The sequence below is a fragment of the Argopecten irradians genome, chromosome 1, assembly GCF_041381155.1.
Source record: "Argopecten irradians isolate NY chromosome 1, Ai_NY, whole genome shotgun sequence".
In the NCBI taxonomy this organism is placed as follows: Eukaryota; Metazoa; Mollusca; class Bivalvia; order Pectinida; family Pectinidae; genus Argopecten; species Argopecten irradians.
The window spans coordinates 53,745,572-53,763,896 of NC_091134.1; the positions used below are offsets into that span (position 1 = coordinate 53,745,572).

The window sequence follows — 18,325 nt, forward strand, 5'->3', positions numbered from 1 at the left end:
CAAATCTTTGCTTAGAAAATTATTGCAAGCACAATTGTATGAGAAGAAAATCCATTATCTATTTATATATTCAGTATTTTCATATTACAGTTATCTGTCCTTGCAGCAAGGCAGTTATCAAATATTTTTCCGAGTGTCCGGTCACATTTTCCCCCCCCCCCCCCCCCCCCCCCCCCCCCCCCCCCCCCCCCCGAGAAAACGAACACAACGTAAATTTCACCCACAAAATAATGATGCAACAATAGATACCTACCTGCCATGGAGATAACACTGTAATATGCAAAGACATAATGATGTATGTGTGAAGCTCTAGTAATGTGAACAAATAGATAAATCATATTGTTCTTTAGTTTTCCTCAATAGACATACCAGTATATACTTATTTTACTTGTTTTTTGGTCACATAGTTTTTAAAGGATGAACTTTTAACAGTAGCATTAACACAATATGAAGACACAAATATTGGCCAGGAAGATATAAAGCACTTTTAACGATTCTAGCACACAATCTCATGATGATATATATATGGTAGTTCACAATAAGGCATAAATCTCAATATTGCTATACATTTCATGAAGATGCAAAGGTATCACAGAGTTCGTCATTATTGATAATTCTTCTTTTAAAATTATTTAGCTCACAGATGTCTAGTTCTGAATTGAAAACAAGAACCAGAAAAATCCCTCAGGAAGCACTATTTGACTATCAAAAAGCATGAAAATTCCTTTCACCATGAGAAGAGTCTATGCTGGATTTTTTTATTTTCATTACACCAGTATTATTTTGTTCAGACGGAGCCAAATTCATTCATCCAGTTTTGATACTTTTCTAGATCAGCTTGTGACACGCTCTTGTTGACTTTCTTTATCGCCTCCTTGAAGTCCTCCATGGTGGGCGGCATCTGTAGTTCTTCCTTGGGAATGTTACGCACTTCCTCTGGAGTGAGACCTGTGATTCTTCGTCTGAATGACATCATCGCAGCATCCCTGAAATATCAAAACATCAGCATCTCAGTAAATATTGGTATAAATGATCAATTAATATGGATGCTTCGCACATCCTTCTTAGTAAATATTGACAAGAAGTTGTTCAAATATTTTCACTTTTTTTTTTAACTCCTGTATCCTTGAATAAAGATCAAGGTCAATCATTTGAACAAAGTTGGAAGCCCCAACATCTTATAAGGGCAATATCATTTCTCTGGGATTCTTGGTTTTTGAGAAGTCACTAAAAGGAAAATGTTGACTGCAAGATGGATGACGGACACAGCAACATGCCATAAGCTCAATTGCCAGGTATGCTAAAAACAATCCTGCTAGTGCTAAAACATCAATGACTACAAGGATAAATGCTAAAAATAGTTTGCTTTATATTATTTACAACACATCTACTTGATGAAGGTGTAACATTACCTGCACACATTTGTAATGTCAGCTCCTGAGTAACCATCCAAGTCTTGTGCAACAGATGTCAGATTTACATCCTTGGCAAGCTCTACTTCTCTTAGGTTGATCTTTAACAACTCCTCACGACCTTCAGCTGTCAAATCAAGTTTTAAGTGCAAAGTTTAATAAGCTTTCCATACACAGATCAGAATATTGTAGCATACTTATCCGCAAATTTTGCAACATGCTATACAAGAGATATCAGAGGGATCTTGGCACCCACCAAAGAATGATTTTCTATGCTTTTCAAACTTTTACTACATATGTCCTGTGGGTAGGAGTATGTATACATCATATACCTGTGTGTAAGGGTGAATGTATTTATACTGTACCTGTGGGTAGGGGTATGTACACATCATATACCTGTGGGTAGGGGTACGATATATATCCTGTAACTGTGGGTAGGGGTATGTATATATATTTCTCACACCTTGGACAGGAAAATCTCACATGAAACCCTGTGCTAGATTTTTCTATCTCATCCGATTTGTCTGGTACCTTTACATGATTTTTGGCGGAATTTTACCATATTCATGTAACAGTCCCACATATGACGTCATACTCTTAAATCGGTGATGTCACAAGCTTCAGGTTCCATTGTTGTTTTTAATAATAAAAACAGTATGTACCGATTGTTCATCGTTTTTCTTTGACATAACCGAAACCAGAAATTGTAAATCGGCTTTGAACCAGGAGGCCCAAGATGGGGTAATTTTACACTCCGAACGCATATAGATGGCTTTTGTTATATCTTAAGAGGCGGGAGAAAAAAATCTATTTCCTGTAAGTGATCAAGATCAGTTATCTCAGTCTCGGGCTAAGACTTTGTAACATCCCAACCTCTGCTAATGCCTTGGTTGAGATTATGTTACAAAACTGAGATAACTCGATCTCAATCACTTACAGGTAACATATTTTATTAATCTATCATATACCTGTGGGTAGGGGTATGCATATATATATCTATCATATACCTGTGGGTAGGGGTATGTAGATTCTCTTTTCCAACCTCCTTCTCAATGCCTCGTCTAGATCCCAGGGAAAGTTAGTGGCAGCCAGCACCATAACAATCTTGGGTTCTCCTCCTTCCTCTGTCCCTGTACCCGCCACACCTGTGAATAGAAATTCAACATACAGGATACACTATTTTTGTGATTCAGAGAAGTCTGACTGAAGGCTATAACATATAACAGTTCATAAAAATTCTAACAGCATCAGACTTGCATTGTGAATTCTACATATTTTCAGACAGGTTAACCAGAAACATCTATTTTTAAAACTAATTTTTTTTTCATTTTTAACATTTAAGATACACTGTATCTTGAATGTTTCACATGAACCTATATACATAGAAAATACTGTAATACAAGAGGCCCAGAGGGCCTGTATTGCTCACCTGGTTTTTTTTTTAATAATTATCACAAAGACTCTGACAATTAGAAAAAATAGCAAAATTGACTCCCAAAGTTTAATTTTGAATCACAACCATACAATGATGCTATTGATACCATACAAATATGCTATCCAATACATAGGTTCAAAGACAAAGTAATTTATATGAAAATAGTAGCCTAATTGACCTTTTTGACCCCGCATCTATTGACGTCTAAGGCCCCGGGGGTCAGCCCTATCATTTGTACAATTTCATATTCCAACCCTATAAGGATGCTACCATTGCATTATGAGTGCTCATCCATGCTTAGTTGCAGAGAAGAAGTCGTTTATATGGAAATAGCTAAATTGACCCCTTTTGACCCCACCCTTCAGGCCCCTGGGGGGTCAGCCCCATCATTTGCAAAATTTTGAATCCAAACCCTTTAAGGATGTAACCGTTGCATTATGAGCGTTATCCCATGTTAAGTTGCAGAGAAGAAGTCCTTTACATGGAAATTGACCACTTTTGACCACGCTCCTCAGGCCCCCGGGGTGGGGGGGGGGGGGGGGGGGGGGGGGGGGGGGGGGGGGGGGGGGGTGTCAGTCCTATCATTTGCACAATTTGGAATACCCACCCTGTAAGGATGCTACCATTGCATTATGGGTGCTATCCCATGCTTAGTTGCAGAGAAGAAGTCATTTATATGGAAATAGCCAAATTGACCTCTTTTGACCCCACCTTTCAGGCCCCCGGGTGGTCAGCCCCATCATTTGTACAATTTTGAATCCCCATCCTATAACGATGCTACCATTGCATTATGAGTGCTGTCTCATGCTTGGTTTCAGAGAAGAAGTCGTTTATATGGAAATAGCCAAATTGACCCCTTTTGACCCCGCCCCTCAGGCCCTCGGGGGGTCAGCCCCATCATTTGTACAATTTTTAATCCCCACCCTATAACGATACTACCATTGCATTATGGGTGCTATCCCATGCTTGGTTTCAGAGAAGAAGTCGTTTATATGGAAATAGCCAAATTGACCCCTTTTGGCCCCGCCCCTCAGCCCCCTGGGGCGTCAGCCCCATCATTTGTACAATTTTCAGTTAGTAGCCCATAAGGATGCTACCAGTCAAATTTTGTTGAAATCCGACCAGCGGTTATGGAGAAGTCGATTGTTGACGGACGCCGGACGAAGGACGCCGGACGCTGCAGTATCCCATAAGCTCACCTCAGTCCTTCGGACCAGGTGAGCTAATAATATACTTATCAAACAAGAGGCCCAGAGGGCCTGTATCGCTCACCTGGTTTTTAATGTCAAGCCATATTCTGAATACAGGTTCATTGTTTCTTTTCTGTAGGAATTTGAATATTTACCTCTATTTCCCCTATTGGACCCCGCCCCTCCTGCCCCCGGGGGGTCAGAGCCAAAATTTATACAAGTTCTATTCCCCTTCACCCAAGGATGTTTGCGGCCAAATTTGGTTACAATCCATGCAGAACTCTAGGACAAGTAGCGATTTATAGGATTTACCTCTATTTCCCCTATTGGACCCCGCCCCTCCTGCCCCCGGGGGGTCAGAGCAAAAATTTATACAAGTTCTGTTCCCCTTCACCCAAGGATGTTTGTGGCCAAATTTGGTTACAATCCATGTAGAACTCTAGGACAAGTAGCGATTTATAGGATTTACCTCTATTTCCCCTATTGGGCCCCGCCCCTCCTGCCCCCGGGGGGTCAGAGCCAAAATTTATACAAGTTCTGTTCCCCTTCCCCCAAGGATGTTTGTGGCCAAATTTGGTTACAATCCATGCAGAACTCTAGGACAAGTAGCGATTTATAGGATTTACCTCTATTTCCCCTATTGGGCCCCGCCCCTCCTGCCCCCGGGGGGTCAAAGCCAAAATTTATACAAGTTCTGTTCCCCTTCCCCATAGGATATTTGTGGCCAAATTTGGTTACAATCCATGTAGAACTCTAGGACAAGTAGCGATTTATAGGATTTATCTCTATTTCCCCTATTGGGCCCCGCCCCTCCTGCCCCAGCGGGGTCAGAGCCAAAATTTATACAAGTTCTGTTCCCCTTCCCCCAAGGATGTTTATGGCCAAATTTGGTTACAATCCATGCAGAACTCTAGGACAAGTAGCGATTTATAGGATTTACCTCTATTACCCCTATTGGGCCCCGCCCCTCCTGCCCCTGGGGGGTCAGAGCCAAAATTTATACAAGCTCTGTTCCCCTTCACCTAAGGATGTTTATGGCCAAATTTGGTCACAATCCATGCGGAACTCTATGACTAGTAGCGATTTAAGTTAAATGTTGACGGACGGACGGACGGACGGACGACGGACGCCGTGCCATGACATATGCTCACCGGCCCTTTGGGCCAGGTGAGCTAAAAATGATATATATAAACTAAAACCTTTAATAAAATACTTCAAAACATTTTCTTTGAATGTTAGAAGATTACATACCATCCATTTGAACTAGTAATTCTGCTTTAACTCTCCGACTGGCCTCATGTTCCGAATCTGACCCACGTTTGGAGCAAATAGAATCTATTTCATCTATAAATATTGTACTTGGTGCATAAAAGCGTGCCTGTAAAACAAAGACACAACAAAATACCAAAATTTTTTTACTGATTCTCAAAACAACCAATGAATATGTTTATGTCTATTAAATGTTGTCAGGTTTCATTTCTTTTAAAATCATTTTAAATGTAGATCAAATTGTTCCCAATTGCAAATAGTTAGATTACGATTTAGAGCATTTTATCCCCATTGAATTTAAACATTTTTCTTCCCAATGAATTTAAAATTCCTTTGGATATTAAATGACTGGTACATTGAACACTGATATACATTCAAGTTAGTATAGGTACAGAGATACATTTAATATACACACTTCGTAAAATCATCTTTGCATATGATAAAAGGCACAGGGACCTAGCTCGAAAATTTTTAACCAACAGTATACATATATATATTATAGTATCAAGAGTATGAACTTGGCGGTCGAGAAAAAAACGGACCTATCTTTTTAAAACCGTGATTATTTTAATAATTGGGTTCTATACAACATTGACGGATATCTTACCTTAAAGAGAAATAATTTATCTTTCTATTGAATGCTTGATGAACAAAATTGGCCAAGCATTGACGAAGTTATGGCTTGATGAATAGGGAAATTTACGAAAAATATGCTAGGTAGACATTTCCCTGTCCGGTCGAAATGTCGTCTCGGCTCTAATGGGTACCTCAAAAACCAAGCCAAAATCACAAAATCTACCCCTGTGGTGGCAAACAGTACCCATAACTGTGTTCATCCACAATCTCCTTTGGAGGTGTTATGACCCGTACTTTGTAGAAACTACATTAAAACATCATGTAGCTGACTTACTTTAACCGTCACCGCCATGTTCATTTTTCTCTCGAAACGCTTCTCGACTTTACATATCGTGACTACATTATGCAAATTATGTAATGTTGTGCTTGTGGGTAAACTCGAGAAGCGTTCCGAAGAACAAATGAACATGGCTGTGACGGTTAAAGTAAGTGAGCTACACGATGTTTAAATGTTAAATGTAGTTTTAATATCTACAAAGTATGGGTCATGACACCTCCAAAGGAGATTGTGGATGAACACAGTTATGGGTACTGTTTACCACCACAAGCATAGATTTTGTGATTATGGCTTGGTTTTTGAGGTGCCCATTAGAGCCGAGACGACATATCGACCAGACAGGGAAATGTCTACCTAGCATATTTTTCGTAAAATTTCCCGATTCATCAAGCCATAACTTCGTCAATACTTGGCCAATTTTGTTCATCAAGCACTCAATGGAAAGATAAATTATTTCTCTTTAAGGTAAGATATCTGTCAATGTTGTATAGAACCAATTTATTAAAATAATCACGGTTTCAAACAAATAGGTCCGTTTTCCTCCACCGCCGAGTTCATACCCTTAATACTATAATATGTATATATGTATACAGTTAGTTTAAAAATTCTCAATCGTACTTGAAGTGAATCTTTTTTATGGTTACATTTTTTACGAATTCTAGTTGACCATGAAGTGAAAATAAATCTCACACAAAAATAAGTTAGTAAACAGTACATGATTAGGACAAAAACTATACAAGGAATTTCATTAAGAATAATATAAAAGGAGGAGGATAAGCAAAAATAAACAGCAATAGAAACACATCAGATAAAACTGAGTTTAGACGGGTGAGGTTTCACTAGATGTATCTACATTTGCTGTTGGTCTGTCTTAAAGGAAAGAGACAAGTTTCACATACAGTATAGCTATACACAACATACTGTAAAGTTAATTTGTAAAAGTTTGTTGCCACAAATTAATATCTATATTGATAGGAATTATCATACAAAAGTTAAATCGGCCAATATTAATCTTCGCCAACTTGTTTTGAAATGGAAATCATGAAATTTAATAACCATGAAAGACAGTTGGTTTACAGAGTTCTAATCTATTCTTTAGGATACATAGAATATAATGTTAAGTTCCAAGTCAACAATTTTGTTCCAGAAACACTGTACAAGCCCTTTAACCTTCAAGAACAGAGAGATATTAAAACAAATTCTATTTATGTCACACATTTTGCAGATGAAAACAACTAAACAGCCGACAGCAGAGATGGTGAATCTGAGAAAATTAAGGAGCTTAGCTTGGTAAGGTGGGTAGAGAAAGAAGCCTTCTGTTAAGAGTGGTATTTTTTTTTCCACATAATTTACCACATTAAAAATCAACATTTTTTCCGTACACAATTCATTTTGATTTTTGCAGATTGCTTTTAAAATTTTACAAAATAATCACATAATTTTTGAATGAATGTGATTTCAAATGTGACAACTTTTTGTAACATGCTAGCCAGCTCCTCTAGAAAAGTTCCCACATACCATTTCAAAAAGAAGACGGACTAATTTTTCACTTTCTCCGTGGTACTTGGAGGAGAGAGTAGCAGATGAGACATTAAAGAAAGTAGTCTCACATTCTGTGGCCACTGCCTTAGCTAGCATGGTCTTGCCTGTTCCGGGCGGACCAACCATCAGCACTCCCTAGCAACGGAAAAACAAAACAAAAGCCATGCAACTCGCGGCAGATTTTAACATATACATTAAGTCTACCAGTTGAGTTGCAGCACCTATACACAGATGGGTCCCCCCAGGTTAGCTGAACTGCAATACTGATAGACACAGGCTTACCATCTCAAAGAGAAGCTTGACTAACTTCTCTGATTCGCCCCTGTATTTTGAAGTAAGGGTGGCAGATGACACATTAAAGAATGTGGTGCCACACTCTGTTGCAACAGCCTTGGCCAGCATGGTCTTGCCCGTCCCCGGGGGACCAACCATTAATACACCCTAGGGAGGAAATCATGTACATACTGTATACCAGGAAATATTCAGCACCATTTTTTGAATGGCCATTACCATAGAATGATAAATAACAAATGTTTTACAATGTTTATGTACATATGGATTATTTTAGATATTAAGATCCAAATCTTTTGATAATCATGTTTATATTACATCAGGTTTTTGTACAAGATGAAGAGAAAGTTACAGGGAATGATGCATAACTTGGGGTCTGGAGCAGAAATAGATAATAATTGACACATGAATCTGACATTTAAAGTTAACATTTTTTCTTCGTATCTATAAAACATCAAATTAGATGAAATGTTTTTGAAGAACACATTTTAATATAGTCACAATGAAATACTACATTATACCAAAACTGTAAAAAGTTGTATGTATCTGAGCACAAAGAAAAGAGTATCAGTACTTGTATTCAAAACACATTTTCATCATTAAATACTTTTTTTTAGAAATAATTTGACAAAATATATAAATATGGTAGAGGTGTATTGAGCACAAAGAGGATTTCTTCTATTTTCAAAAAGGCTTTTGATTAAGTTTAACAGCTTGCTTTCTGGCAGCAATTCACTAACCCTCCAAGGTCGTCGGATACCCTTGAAGAAGTCTGGAATGATGAGAGGTAATACAACAGCTTCCTGTAGAAGTTTCTTGGCTTCAACCAAATCTGCCACCTGATCCCTGTAACCACATGGGATCAAGGATTCAAATCAAACCAACTATCAAATTGAGTAAGTAATTTACTGTTACATTAAAATTTCTTATCAAAACATAGACATCTGTCTCAAAATTTTCATTATAAAATTGACAACTGACAGCTGTCAATTTACAAATCTATTATATTAAACTAGAAATATCTGTAAAACTAGAAACTAGCAATATCAGTTGGACAATATGCTACCTCCTCCAGGATCATGAAAGAATCTTAGACTTAAGTTTGGATCATATATGATATAACTGTTTGTAATGTCGTCTTTGATTGGCTAAGACTAATAAATATAATCTTATATAATTAACCCTAGTAGTGCTGAATTGTCTCATATTGGGATAGTACTGAGTGCTGAATTGTTTGAAAAAAAATAAAAATAAAACCTTTTTTTTTTCTTCATTCTAAAATACCAAGAAGCATCCAAATAATATGTTGGATACATTCAATGGTCATTTAAAGGTCGATTTTATGTAAAATGTAGCTCTTTTTATTTCTGTCTGAAAAATGTGGCAAAATTCAGGTAAGAAAACAACAAAGCTTTAGAAAAAAAAAATTTAATTGTTCTTTGCTTTTAAATATTATTTGTACACATCAGTACATGACCTTCTTCTTTTATTTTGTCAATAAAATCAATCACAACTGATTATTGAAAAAGAAATAATGAAAAAAATTAAAATTTTGTTATTCAAGGGAGACAATCTGGACAGCTTTGTCTCGTATCAAATTTACATTAGACTGGTGATTATTCTTTTTGAAAACAAATATTTGACAAAATATGAAAATGGGTGATTTAGGAAACAAATAGTAATTATATATTTTAAATATATAAGGTGAAACAATTATTAGTTATGATTTAACTTGTTCAGTGAAACCAGAGGGGAAGTGTGTGTGTGTGTGTGGGGAGGAGGAGGGGGGAGGGGGGGGGGGCGTTGCAATATGTTGTTGGTGGTTTTATTGTACATAGAGATTAGAGTTTTCCTGTCTCCAGTTTAAAGTCTTTGGCTCCAGATGAGAAATAAAACTGGAGCATACACATGAGTTATATTACTGGTTATTTCTCTTCCAGAATAAATGAAAAATAAATAGGAGTCCTATGTAATGATCGACCTCTGACAGCCTTATAGCAATGATACAAATACAGCAGCCTGGAATAGAAAAACAACCTGGTGTAGTACACAGGCAATTTCTGTACCATAGTGATATATAGTGTTGTAATTGGTTACAGGTAGCCTAGAATAGACTAATTAACCACCTTGTAAATTACACAGGTAATTCCTGAATATAAGTTCCTTTCGGTGATATTAGTTGTATATCCTTAAATGGAATTCTCAATCGGGTAAAATACTCTGATGATTCCACAATGTTGTGTGTCCTCGTTGAAGATAAAAGTACAACATGGTAAAACAGTAAAAACACAACGGAGTATGACCATATATGACACACGTTATGGCCTTACTGTTGATATGGGTACAGGTAGCCTAAACTAGAATTGCAAAATAGCAAAATACAAACGTAAATCCCAACCTTGGTGTCCTTCTTGACAATTCAGTTACATGCATGGAGCCTATGAAATAGACTGAACTGAATAGCATCTGGTAAAATACACAGATAAATCTCTAATTTAGTTTCTTACAATGATATGGATACAGGAAGCATATAAAACAGACTTACAATCTGTTAAAATACACAGCTGATTCCCTGATACTCCTTTTATATAGATGTGGAAATGGTTTCTCGAACATTGTTTATTGTGACGAAGATTTTTTCTTCCTGCTGTCACCTCTGATGCTCACAAGTATGCATGCACTTATTCTGCAATTGTATGGTACAACTCAAAGCAAGTTTAAAAACATAATGCAACCTAGCTAATACTAATGATTGGAAAATTGAAACATATCATTCTTCCGCAGGATTTTTGTAAGCCTAAAAGGATGTTGTAACTTGAAAAAATCACACTCTACTGGACAAAAGACTTCACACTACCTGCACTAGCTTTAACTTTCTCTCCCGTTAATGGCAGGTAGTCACCAAAATGCCTTGCTGTGAGCCTTCAGGAGATTGTGCTTTCTCACCTTTTATTATGCATATAAAAAAAAAAACAGTTCTGCCATACTTAAATTTCGAAATTACATGTAAAAATTATAATAATATAGATCACTTTTGTGTCTTCAAACAATATTACAATATATGTGACTGCCGGTGTAAATGCTACATAGTTCAATGTGTAAAGATACAGAATAATATTTAGTAATTATTTACCATATATAAAATAGATCTGGACTGCTGAAGTCCACGTAGATGTTGTACCGTTTCAGAAGATAGGGTTCGGTGATGCAGATTACAAGGTCATACACGTCACTCTATAATGACCACTGATAGCTCTCCAGTTTACAACTTTATTTGTGTTCACAAAGTAAAATTTATGTACAATTCAATTCTGTACTTGATGGGTGTGTCTGGATTGTATACTGAAAATTTCAGTTTTACTCTCCGAGCAATCATCCCCTTTTTTAAATGCTACATACTGACTAAAGATTGTAAACATCTTGAAATCTAAAGTTTTTGAAGAGATGTGTAAACAACTTAACTGTCCTCACCATGGAGACCATGACTAACACTTTTATGACATATGTAAAATGAAACTCAAAATATACAAAAAATTATCACAGGTCATTACAGATGTAAAAAAAATAGAGTGCTCAAAACACTGTCTGTAGACCTGCAGTCTTGCATGTTGATCTGATTTACAAAGCCCATTTTGAATTCACCCATTTTGATAGTCACTGCTATGAAAGACTGAAGTCCATGTCACGAATATTGTATAAGTTCTAGATGTTCCTTGATGTATTAGTCAGCATACCTATTTGTTTTCGAAACAATTGTGTTCACAATTCCTTCTGTGAAAGTAAATAATTTCAAAGAAATCGAGTATTGATAGCGATCCATTCACTAGATATATAAGGCAAGTGTAAACACAGCCGGTGATTTCCCATTTCTACCGAAGTTTCTTAAGCAAACGGCTCTAAAACATCGTACTTGTTCTCCTTATCATCAGTAGATAAACTGTCAAAACCATTGTTATCTTTCTTCAAATTCGCGCAGTACTTGATCGATTATGATGCTGAAAGCCATGTTGTTTACAACAGCGACGATCACTTCCGGTATTTGGTCAAAGTGAAAGTCGAGATAAGATTACGTTTGTTTCAGCATAATTATTATACAATAAACAGAACACTTGTAATGATAAATAACAATACCATATAAATATTATATTTCAGTCATTTAATATTTCACTATATTGCCGAAACTATCAAATTATCGAATTTATGTCATCAACTCCGGCAAAGTGATCGACTGCGCATGGCACTGTTTGACGACGACTGGTTGATTAGAATTTCGACTTCGTTGAAAACAACGACAGTAAGATCATTCATTTAAACGTAAGAAATGTCACAAGGAATATCTATATATTCAGAATGTCACTACATACCTTATTTTTAATTTGTAAACTCCCCGAAAGATAGGATTTTCTTTGAAATAATAGAGCACCTGTTTTCCCGCATGGCGCTAAAATTACGTCATCTACTTTCACAACTCATGCGCAAACCACGATATTTCAACTGCTTCCGCTGAGCTAAAAATATCGTCGTTCTGACTGAAGTGGGGGATTCCTGTTGGTTACGTTACGACAACTACTAAACCATGGCTTGTTAGAATAAAATATTTTGGAAATATTTCTTTGAGATTATAAACTTATGATCAACACAAATGCTATTCATTATTTCAGTCACACATTTTCGTTTTTGATCACAGAAATATGGGGTTTCCCAATTTTTGTCTAGCGGGTATATATACCCGTTCAGCACCCGACCGATGGATTAGATATATACCCGTTCAGCACTACTAGGGTTAAGACAGGTTTATCCAAAATCATTAAACAACCTTAAATCTAAAACAGTCTTGAGTTTAGACTCAGCCAATCACAGATGACATCACAAAATGTTATACCATTCTTGATTGGCTTAGCAAAAACTTAAGTCTAAGACTATTTCATAATCCTGGGCCAAGATCTCCATACACCAGAGCTGATTGAGACTGGAAAGGATACAATGCAGCAGGATAGGCATAGCCCTCCTCTCCAATGCAAACTTTATTTTCTAAACAAAATATCTCAAAACTTTTTTTTCATTTTAAAACTATTCAAGCATGTTCCATTTACGGTAACAGAACGTTCCGGTTTTTCCTGGACTAACCCAATGTTCAGCTAAATGATACATGACATTCCACTGGAACGAACCGGTTCATCTGGCACATCTCATTTGAGGGTTCCAAGTTGGAACCAATATGGCCGCTAATGAAAGATGTCCTAGGCCAAGTCTAATTTGAACACAATTCTGCATATATGTATGAAAAAGTATTTTATGGTTTCTCCGCACTTCTGGGTTCTGTTTACTAAACCCAGCAATGGTAATTGGTTATGTTTTTCAAAAATTACAATCGTATTTCTCATGTTACATGTACAACCAGGAAAAATGTGTTTTCATCAACAAACGCAACAAAAAACATCGAGCAAAGTTAAAGGACCGTGAGTGTACCATTTAAGGAACCTGTTCGAAATTGGGTCACCCGGAATGTTCCGCTAAATGGAACACTCGGTTCCTCTTCCAAAATTCAAAATTTAAAGCCCTGGCAGTGAATGATGAAGCAGACTTGAATAGTTAGAATTTACAATACAATGAACTAACCATCGGATGTTTGGATTCTTCTGTACAATGTCTCGCTCCAATCCTTCAACTAAATCTTTATCATACCCCATCCCATCAAATTTCTTTTCCCCATCGTCAGGCTAAAAGATGAAATTCAGAAAAGAGCATTGTCAGGATATCCTTGGAAATTTGAATGAATTCCAAAGTCATGATATTGCTTTCTCAATCATACAAAAAAGGCTAAATTATTCCGACATTTTATTTTCATATCTGATTTGATTCACAATAACACCAATGACAAATTGATTGTGACATTCAGCTCTAAAGCCTGACTTTTGTTTTAATTCAAATTTTTTTTTATATATACTATGAAGTCGAAGAGATAATTTAATTCATTTTTGAAGGTGTTACTATTTGTAAACTTAATGTTCATTGAATTGATAATAAAAAGCATCAAAAACATGTAATATCATTTTGTGGCGATTTAACTTAAACTAGGGCTGAAACAATTAGTAATTTTTGTATTCGATTATTCGGTCACATGTAATCGATTACTAATCGATTAATCACTTGAACTGAAGGCAACTAGATAAAGTCTATATTGACTACTGAAAACGTCTGCCATGTTTTGGTATCGATAGGACAGACCACATGCCTTACATAATATAAGCCTACCAATAAATAAGATGCCTTACATAATATAAGCCTACCAATAAATAAGAATAGATTTATTGACAAAACAAACATATTTTATCCCAAATAAGCCTCGAATTCCGTTCCAGTATCATCTTCTGTAACATCGTTTAAATCCAGTCTGCTAACCCGCTGTTTTGATGTGACCTTCACACGTATGACTAATCAACCAAATCTGGATCGCCACGGAGCGACATGACCAAATTTTCGTCAATGAACTTTTTTATTTTTGTGATCAAAAAAATAAAGTAAATCAACAACTCTTATCTTCTATTCGAATATGAACAAAAACATTCTTTTTATATGAAAAACATGTGCAATTGTAAAATTAAAATGTTCATAACTACTGCTCCTTCCGCTCCCGAGCGTCCCGGCGGCGATTAGGCCTCCCTGACGTAACAACATGGAGCCGATCGCTAGTGAAAATTGGCAAACAGCGTGTTGCAAGCTTTCTTGTGACATTCACTTTCTCATTGATAAATGACTTTAACTTCCAGAGACGTAATTTAACAAGTATTTCTTACATCGTATATGCTTTGTTGAGTTCAAAACGTGTACATTTTAAGAGAGAGTCGGAATGGCTTCCTCAGAAATCCATGATCTGTCAACGTGTTTATTCAGCTTAGAATGCACTGGCTATGCGTGCAACGATTAACGATTAATAAAATCTTTAATCGATTATCAGAGATTAGTTTTGTTAATCTAATCGCCTCCAATTATTCGACTAATCGTTTCAGCCCTAACTTAAACCCTGTCATTTATATTATTCTTACTTTTTTCTTGTCTTTTCCTTTTTCTCCTGGCTTATCTCTGCCCCGATCCACATTACCATATCCTGGTGCAGCTCTCCTTCCATCTCTGCTTTGTGCCCCCTTGTTTGCAGCTGGTTGGTTCCGACTTCTCACAGGTTCAGCTTTTCTTGGCCCAGGTCTTACCCCCCCTCGTATATTAGGGGAAGGTCTGTCAACAATAAACATCAGACAATTGATTATCTATAAGTGTTATGAGACAACTAGGACTAGGCTCTGCTTACATTTTAAAGGCCCACTTCATTTCTAAAATACAAATTAAATGTTTACAAATAACTTTTTTGTACTCAATTTGACTGCCTTATCTGAAAAGCGTTCCATTAATACAATTGGTTTTGGTAATGAAAGCATTTTTTGAGACACAACTTCAGAAGAAAATTCACAACTCCTTTTTTTCATTAAAAAAATATATACTAAAAAAGGGCCCAATGGGCCTGAATCGCTTACCTGCTATCTGGTAATAATGGTGCATATTTACTACATAAGAATTACTATGCATGACCCAGGTAATATCTGGTTTCATGGTATTTTGCTTAATGACAAGAAGTTGTTCAAAGATTTTTGCCTGTTTGACCCGTGTGACCTTGAATAAAGGACAAGGTCATTTTCACAAACTTGGTAGCCCTTCATCTCAGCATGTCACAGGCCCAATATGAGGTCTCTAGGCCTCTTGGTAATTATATCTTTTAAAGATTCCGGGCAGGTGATCTAATGAACCAACCAATCATAGCATGATACTTTACCTGTAAACGCCTTTAATTTGTACATGACAATACCTACCTGTGTTCTACAGGTGTTGGAGGCGGCCAAACATCAGGATCACGAGTAGGTTCTTCATGTCGAGCGTAATCTCCAAAAGGACTGCTATAATCTTGGTCAGCATTCGCATTGAAGGCTCTTGGGTTATTTGATCGAAAACTTGCAAGTGTCTCATTAATTTCTTTGACTTGTTCATATTCCTGATTGATCTGGTCTCTAGCCTGTAAGTTACAGCATTCTCATGATTACTGTTTATAACATATAACCAAACAAATATTTTTACTTAAATCTTGATTCTATCGTGTAAAATATATTGTGTCACCTTTCATTACAAATTTAATGAAGAATTAAAGATTTTTCAAAAGCCTGTTTTCACCTACAAACATATTTATTTACTAATGTGTCATCAGGATACATTTTAGCACCCCATGTATCTTTGAACAATAGGAAACAATGGAAACTCTTAAATAACACCTTGTTAAATATGTTCATTTCTGGAGATTTCAGGTTCAAAACTCCTTTACCTATAGGTTGATTCAACTGAGAAATATGGAGCTAGCATTCTTTGTGAAGTAGGAAGGTAATTTATCATGGTCAAATAACTTTAACAAGGTAATTATTTGGCATGACTTCCTTGCATGAGTTTTCACTTTTACAACAAAAATTATGAAAATGAACACCTTGCAATAATCAAAATAGAGAGTGGAATAAAGTCATGGTTCAGGATAATCTTCATAATTAACTACTAACCTCCATCCACTTCCTTTTCCTGGCTGGATCTTTGATTGTGGATATGAGACGCTGTATCTGCTGCTGGAGGCCCTGATAATACACCAGGGACGTATCATAGTTCCCTAGCAGGGCATTCTCCCGCCCCATCTTTATACACTCATTCACTTCTGATAGACTTACACTCATCCTGTAATGTAAACCTGTAATAAGTGACCATGATCAGTACACTGGAAATGCAATAATATAAGTGCACTGCCATTTGATTATTAAATATCCATTTATTCAACACTGTGTGAAATCAGACACAATAAACAACATTAAAACAACATTTTCTATCTAGTCAATCTTTTTGATACTCCCACAGGAAGTTGGAGTCAGGAATGTTGTCGCCCCTCTAAAGAACAGTACTGGAAAAAGGGTCCGACTACCAATGTGGAATGGAATTTTTATTGTATGAATAATGTTACGAAGCTAAGATTATCTTTGTTTCTTTCTGACACTGTGCTGCTCAGCTTATGTCATGATTACCAAATTATCACTTGTTATTATAAAAATAGCGAAATTTGGACCCCTTCTATAATATAAGAACTGTCAATCTGAATATCATGTATCATTTAAATTTTTATGATTACCATGACAGACTGACAAACTTTGCAAATGTCTTATGTATCATGATCAGTGCAACAGCAAGATGAACAATGGTTTGAAGGGTTATTTAATTTCTGATAGATGGTTTTATCAATTCATTATTCATGTTTTACTCATGTGACAATTCAGTCAATACATTGTATGTTGTATATATTCCCTCATATCCTAGGAAATGCAATTGTAGATACATCGAAATGCCAAAGAGTATCAATTTTAGCACTGAGTAATAATCATATGCCTAATTCAACAATAGACCTACCTAACTGTTCCAAAATTAAAAGTCTAAGCCAGTGACAGCGAGTGATTGACAATAACCACAGGCATATACGAATATGACCAGTAAAAATCGCAACAACACTTTATAGGCCAATATGTCAAACAATAATTCATCTACATGAAAGGTAAATAAGGTAACTCACGTAATAATAAATGAAACGTGAATCATGGAACAACCCCCCCCCCCCCCCCCTTCTCTCTCTCTCTCTCAACTCCCCGTTTATATTTTGCCGCTAATTATGGCGCTCTGATCATACCGTTTTACAGACACATTTCACAAGTAAATTGCGATCGATTTAAGTCCTGCTACGATGTCAAATAGTTAAGCTATTATTAAGTCAGAAATTATCAGTGATCAGACTTCACCTGTTTCGCTCATGGATCTCTCTTTCCAAATATTGGCAGCATAGTCAAGACTGCGTTTTGATTGGACGATATTCTCTTTTCCCAAGGGAAGCAACTCTGACAGAACAAGCATCTGATTATTGTACACGCCCGAACCGCTTTTGAAGGTTTTTTTTAGACCTGAGTCACCATATTTTCATAGAGGATTAATTAAAAACACTATTAACTTTGAATGATTTTTCGGTTGATCTACAATGTTTTTTCCATTGAACTGTAATTTTGTACACATATAATATAGATAGTATACTATATCTAAATGATGTTACGACCAGTAAAAGCTTCATTAAAATTCTAGAAGTTTCACAGATCCCAGCATGGTGTAAAGAAAACACAGAAAAATCGGAAGAATATAACTTAGCTACGGGGAATGA

The 18,325-nt window shown here is 36.4% G+C and overlaps 1 protein-coding gene across 3 annotated transcripts; it reads right to left on the bottom strand.

Annotated features, from left to right (window-relative positions):
- Positions 1-172: 172 nt before the first annotated feature.
- Positions 173-18,042, bottom strand: LOC138333225 (katanin p60 ATPase-containing subunit A-like 1). Of its 3 annotated transcripts, none has more exons than XM_069281461.1 (11): positions 17,916-18,042; positions 16,644-16,825; positions 15,915-16,114; positions 15,099-15,285; positions 13,672-13,772; positions 8,793-8,898; positions 7,738-7,896; positions 5,289-5,415; positions 2,420-2,557; positions 1,413-1,539; positions 173-986 (listed from the first exon to the last, which is right to left on the bottom strand). In XM_069281461.1, exons 1-11 carry the CDS (start codon positions 18,025-18,027, stop codon positions 788-790), a joined length of 1,638 nt encoding a protein of 545 aa, XP_069137562.1. In that variant the 5' UTR covers positions 18,028-18,042; the 3' UTR covers positions 173-787. The 3 variants fall into 3 exon arrangements, with proteins under 3 accessions (XP_069137562.1, XP_069137551.1, XP_069137571.1); XM_069281450.1 differs by lacking the exon at positions 7,738-7,896 and adding an exon at positions 8,044-8,202; XM_069281470.1 differs by lacking the exon at positions 7,738-7,896 and adding an exon at positions 8,044-8,202 and having other exon boundaries at positions 16,644-16,812; positions 17,916-17,995.
- Between the last annotated feature and the right edge of the window lie 283 nt (positions 18,043-18,325).

Excerpts from the sequence above, each read along its gene's own strand:
- LOC138333225 (XM_069281461.1), bottom strand. The coding sequence starts at position 18,027 with ATGCTTGTTCTGTCAGAGTTGCTTCCCTTGGGAAAAGAGAATATCGTC. Across the intron at positions 16,826-17,915 it reads GAGATCCATGAGCGAAACAG|GTTTACATTACAGGATGAGT; the intron begins GTGAAGTCTGAT and ends CACTTATTACAG. Across the intron at positions 987-1,412 it reads GACATTACAAATGTGTGCAG|GGATGCTGCGATGATGTCAT; the intron begins GTAATGTTACAC and ends TTGATATTTCAG.